This window comes from Macadamia integrifolia, chromosome 12, assembly GCF_013358625.1.
Source record: "Macadamia integrifolia cultivar HAES 741 chromosome 12, SCU_Mint_v3, whole genome shotgun sequence".
NCBI lineage: Eukaryota > Viridiplantae > Streptophyta > Magnoliopsida > Proteales > Proteaceae > Macadamia > Macadamia integrifolia.
The window spans coordinates 31538952-31545075 of NC_056568.1; the positions used below are offsets into that span (position 1 = coordinate 31538952).

The window sequence follows — 6124 nt, forward strand, 5'->3', positions numbered from 1 at the left end:
TCTGAATTAACAAACATGAATCCTGTTCCACTCGAGACAAAAATCCTTTTCCAGTCAGATCATATATATATATATATATATATATATATATATACAGACCAAAAAAGGAAGCCCTTTTACCCAGGCAGCCAGTAGCCTATATGAGGGCTAAATAGGTGTTAAAGATGAGGTTATATTGTCGAATTATCTGATGGATTGCTGCCAGAATAAAGAACCGTAAGGCCTTATCATGATCCCAAAAGGTGAAGGCACCTAGAAATGTAAACAGAGATTTGATTACGTATGAGTGACCATTGTCCTAGTTCCGAAAGCCAGCCCACACATCTGGCAGAAGAGAAATGCAAGGGTCGGTGGGGGACTGCTTCTTCACAACCTAAACAAGACAATACATGCATTCGGCAGTACTCAAAACCTTCAATCAGATGGTTGATGAGAACTTTATTGTGTGATGCAGATAAAAAAGAATATTAAGTCCAGATGATATGAGTTTTCCCAAAACTGCAGCATTAGGGAAAGACAGGTCGAAGGAGCATAAAGAAGCGTGAACTGAGTCTTAATTCTTAACTAAAAAAGTGACCACTTTTCAGATTATCAATATCTTCTGTACTCTTTCCCGTTCTAAGTACCAATAAATAATTTCTAATAAGCTGGAAACAAATTCAATCTCCCAATTCTTTATGTTGCCCCTGAAGAATGGAGCCAAGACCAGATAACTACAATCATGGACAATGTAATATGCCACCTTCAACTGTCTTATCAACGAACAGATGAGAAATAAACTCTTCAAGGAGCGTTATAAACACGAAACGAAATCCAGGAGGGTTTTGGTCAAAAGTGTTTCCAGAGTAAATAATGCCTCTCCATAAATCTGGTCCTGAAGCTCATTTAGCCCATTGATCCTCCCAATTATGGTGTAATCCTTTGGCATATATCAAATTTCATCGTGAAAATTTGTGGAGAAAACATAATAGCCAGTCTGTCTCTCAAGTAAGGTACACGAAATGCTGAAGCACTCACACCAAAAGAATTATTATCATTTCATTTCAGGAGTACCCTAACAGTATTAACTAAGTATCACACCTGAAACAAGAGTGTGATATGAAACAACAAAGATAACTTGTCATCCTGTCATGGATAATAGTATTTTTACAATCTTTACATCTCATGTGAAGATTTAAGCCAATCGGGAAAGCAGTTAGGTACCTCATCTGCCTGAGGGAGGATTGCAACTGAAACAGCACTGGTGTGAACACGTCCAGATTTTTCTGTCATCGGAACTCGCTGCCAAGAAAGGTAAAATGTTCATGTCTTATATAATTTCAACTGCGAATGGAAAATAAGGAATACCAGTACACAAAAAACCACCTGCACCCTATGAATGCCACTTTCAAATTTAAGTTTCCCATATACCCCAGCTCCTGAAATTGAACCACTAGCCTCCTGATATAAAGATAAAGAAGTTAAGAAAGCATATGGTAAAACGATAAGCAACTTAAGCCTAAAGTTACAGCTTCCAGTACATCCTAAACAGAGCAGTTTTGCCCAAATAGTTATTAGAGAAGAAAGCAACATCTTCAATTTAGACCATTATTTTGTTTAAGTGTAATGAAAAAGTGTCCTCAAAGCAATGTAATGACATACACAGATACTTAATCCTCCATCTTCTCTGTCACAACATATAACCTAGATTGCTGGATGCATAAAACATCTCCATTTAATCAAATAACCAGCTATTCATCTTTCAGATCTTTTGGGATTACAATTGCTGTCGCACTGGTCTGAGAAATATTCAAGCGGAGGTGTATTCTACATTTTCTGTTTCTCTCAACTGGCTCTTTTTGCTCTGCTTTGGTCTTCTGTGTTTATTTGGAGGGAGATTTGATACTTTTTTTTTCTTGGGCTCTATATCAGTATATCTCATGTCTATAGAGAAGATAATAGCATGGCAGATGCATGGCAAACGAAGGTTCAAAAGGAGATTTAGTTGGAGATTTTTATCGCGTGATGATCTTTCTCATGGATTTAATATTATTTGATGATCGGATTGGGTTACCTTCTGAAATTGCACTTCTTAATTACATTCTTTTGTTTTTTTCGAGTTTCTAGGGGCTGCTTGTTCTATTTTGTGATGTGTTTCATATGAATGGGAGATTTGGCTCCTCTTTTGGATTAGGAGTAAGTCGGATGTCCCAATCCCATCGTCTTTGCACCTTTTATTCTCACTATTTGTTAAATTTCCTAAGGGCTGTCCGGCAGCCCCGGGTACTGCAGTTTCACAATTCAAAATATTTGTTATTGCATACCGCTAACATAATAGAAGTGGGGTTGCTCTGATTTTCAGGTTAAATGTTGGCTGCTATTTCTCAAGAAGCCATAGTTGTCAAGGCGTCACCTAGGCATCCAGATGCCTTCTTGGGTCCAAGGCAAGACCACGGCTTGTTGATGCAACAAAGGCTACTGCCTTGGACGCCAAGACATCGCATTGTGAGCTTGTGACAGCATGCCCTAAATTATAATTTTTTTGACACTTCACAAGTTAAAATTAATTTTTGTTTTTTGATAAATATACTTGTTATATCCTATGCCTTAAAAATCTGTGTTTGAATAAATCCAAAAAGCAACTAGCAGAAATAAGCAGTAGTGAACACTGACCACAATCCAAAAAATATCATAGCAGCGACATCAATAACAATATCAAAAACTCTTCCCAAGGAAGGCAGGTAGTACGTAGTCACATTCACAAACAGAAAAATAGAAGTGTAGCATCTAACATCTACATCATAAGCCCTTCTCAAGGAATGCACTCCAACAATAAGGTCACAATAATGTGATTATTGAAGATCACATAATTAGAGATTTGATTAGTAAAGATCAGACTCAATCCTAAACCCCAAAGAGAGGGCTTACATCAAATTGCAGCATAAGTTTGTTATGAACCACTCAACAGAAGATTGTTGTGAACCAGACAGCATAAGGTTGATGTAGACCAGATAAATTGCACTGCTGCTGAATACCATCTTCATAGATAAAATTGTTGTTGGGGACACGAGCAGATGACACGAACAAATAAATTATAATAATATTCAACTGATGACTTGAGCTAAGAAAATAATAATTTCAATCTCCCCCTCACGTGTAGCATTACGCATGGACAATAGTGCAAAAGATCCAATAAAGAATCTTCCACCATCATATGGCAACAATAACCAACATCATACAGGATGAGCATCACAGGAATCCCATAATCAAGAATAGAGCCACAAATAAGATCCCAATAAAATAATATTCAATCAACCCCTCCCGGTAACAAATAAAATCCCAAATAAGTGGAATTTTTATCCTTCCTGGGCTCAAAACCAACACTACAGATTTTTTATACACGTGGCCTACTTTTGACCGAACTAAGTGGAAAAAACAGGTCACCGTGATTCCAAATTACGATTGTCATCATATATGGGAGGATGAAATTTTCATCTTCCACTTGCATCTCCACAATGAGAGAACAGGTTCCAAAATAAACTTGCATGAAAATCAACCAGATGTGTAAGTCTAAGCCATGGCCTATATGAAGCTACTGTGGAGAAAAGAAGACATACCTTATAACCTTTAAGATCAGATTCCATAATGTCAACAACTTCAAATCTCCAACCTTTCTTTTGCGAGTACCTTTCATACCTGTCACAATGGCCCAACAAGCTCTTGAATCTCAAATCAGATACATGGAATTTACAACAAACAATAGCAACCCCAATAACCAGGTGTGGGAGGGAACATACATTTTGAAAATGTCCATTGCAAATAAGGAGGCCTCTTCCCCTCCAGTCCCTGAGTTATCACAGATAATAATGTTAGAAAAGCAAGTATCTGATACAATCTTTGGATATGTAGAAGGTTGGCAAGAGCTTTCATGTGTCACAAAAGAATGGATTGGTCAAACTTGAATTCCATATTCCCATCTCCGGAAATAATGATTACCTGCTCTCACCTCCAAAATGCAGTCCCTTTCATCAGCATCATCCTTAGGAAGCAACGAATTCAATAGGAGATGCTGCAGCCTTTTTTCCTCGACTAAAGCCTCGCTCAATTCCTCAGCTACCATGTCACACATCGCTTTGTCCTCACGGCATTCATCCAATAGTGTCTTCAAACCATCCATCTCCTATGATAAACAAGGTAAATGTCATCCCCAAATATAATAATCATGAATTATAGGAGTAAAAGAATTTATGGTTACTTCAGCAAGAAATAAGTGTAAAGTCAAATAAAGCCCACAGGAAGTTTTTCAATTTGACCGGTAAGCCAGATCAAGCCTGCAATCTGATGATAGGCATAGTGACTAATTTTAGCATAAAAACCTCAATGTTCTGATGTGCTTTATCAGTCAGTTCCAATGTCCTCTTTTCAGAGAAATGCATATCTTATGCCCAGTGAATGTCCATGATGTGGGATCTTAGTACCACACAATCAAATAGCTGATTGGTTTACAAAGTAATGACTAAAGCTTTTCATGCTCTCTCATCCAGCGAACCACAGTCATGGAAGGAGCAAAAGGAAAATAGGGTACTGATTATAGATCATCAAAGGTACTCTGAAAGTAATTAATCCGAAATTCTCAAATCTCAGTGAGAGAGTTTCAAACAATAAAATGACAGTGGCACCTCAAACATTAATAAGATACACCATGACTGCTGAGATTTGCAAGGACTGGAAACCTTTCCAACCCAAATGTTGAAAATTAACAAGATGAAAAGTCTTTGCTCAGAAATGGGCCCATTTTACTAGAAATAAGCTTTGGGTTGGGTTACATATGTTTTTGGGCCTTTGGTCCAATGGCTTTTCTTTGTAATAGACTACTTTAATGGCCTAAAGTATAGGTAGGAGGTTGGAATGCTGGATTTACTTTATTAGTTAAAGTCAATGTCTTTACTTTAATATTATCTAAGTGTTTTAGTTAGCGGCAATATGTATCTACGAGTCCAACCTTGTTTGAAGCTATTCTCCCTTATTTAATGCAGGATTTTAGTATGTTAAGATTACCTCCATTGCAAACTATTGGCTGAAGGAGTTTTAAGCTTAGTTTGAGATCTGTTTTTTAGTCTTTTATAGTTGTAATGGGCTTCAACTTTGCACACAAATTTGATGAATGGAAATTGGCTTTTGCCTTTAGGTTCTGTCGTGATTCAGTACCTTTCTATTGTGGTGGTTCAGTAGAAGTCCTGGTAATGATTCCAGTTTGCTGATCAGCTGGTGATTCTTGATTCATATCTTTCTATCTCCTTTATCTTCAATTTTAATTTTTCATCAGTTCGTACTTCTGATCTTTTAATCTTTCTATTCTCCAGTTTATACTACTCTATTATCTATCCAAGCCTAGTTGATGTAGATATGCACCCATGGAGCAGCCCATACCCATCTGGGTATCCAGTGAACGATGAACCGGACCCATATTGAGTCTTTGACCAGTAGGATCTTTTAGGATTTTATTTTTATTCTCCTGCAATCTTTTATTTCGGTAACTTAGGTAGGTGATAGCTACTAGGATTTAGTTTCCAAGTAATTTGAGTTTCCAAATTAGAGTAGGTATCCTTTTAATGTTGGGTTTCTTTTACTATTTAAATGCATGTAATCGTTTAATTAGAAAATAGAATGATGAATTGAGTTTTGAGTTTTGAGTTTTGAGTTTTGAGTGTTGAGAGCCTGAAGGCTGTGTGTGTGATTCTTCTCCCCCCTTCTTAGTGCGATTTTCCCCCTCACCTGCAACTCTGAGACTCATCTCAGGGAATTCTTCCCTACCCCTACCAGCCCTCCATCAATTGGTATCAAAGCCAAAGGATCCCATTCCTTCCCCCATCTCCTTTCTTCCCTTCCCATTCTCTGTTTTGGTTCTACCGAGACTGACCCCACCCCCCAAAAAAAAAAAAAAAACCCCCCTGCCCTACTGCCTCTTTCTTTGTCCAACAGCCAAAGAAAAAAAGAAGTCGATGAAGAAGGAGAAGGAAAGTCGAGAAGAGAGAGAGATAGAAGCCAGAAGAAGAGAGAAGAGAGAAACAGAAGGACATAACAGAAAATGAAAAAAAGAGAGCAACAAGAAGAAAGAGTCGAGAAGGAACATCACAGAAGAAAA

The 6124-nt window shown here is 37.7% G+C and overlaps 1 protein-coding gene across 1 annotated transcript in view; it reads right to left on the reverse strand.

Moving 5' to 3' along the window:
* LOC122056947 (peptide chain release factor 1, mitochondrial) overlaps nucleotides 1-6124 on the reverse strand; it is a gene marked incomplete in the record, with an annotated part of 12476 nt that overhangs the window by 1266 nt on the left and 5086 nt on the right. The window contains 5 exon segments of the mRNA XM_042618916.1: nucleotides 1204-1281; nucleotides 1366-1440; nucleotides 3597-3675; nucleotides 3777-3825; nucleotides 3976-4156. Coding sequence (XP_042474850.1) covers nucleotides 1204-1281; nucleotides 1366-1440; nucleotides 3597-3675; nucleotides 3777-3825; nucleotides 3976-4156 — 462 coding nt within the window.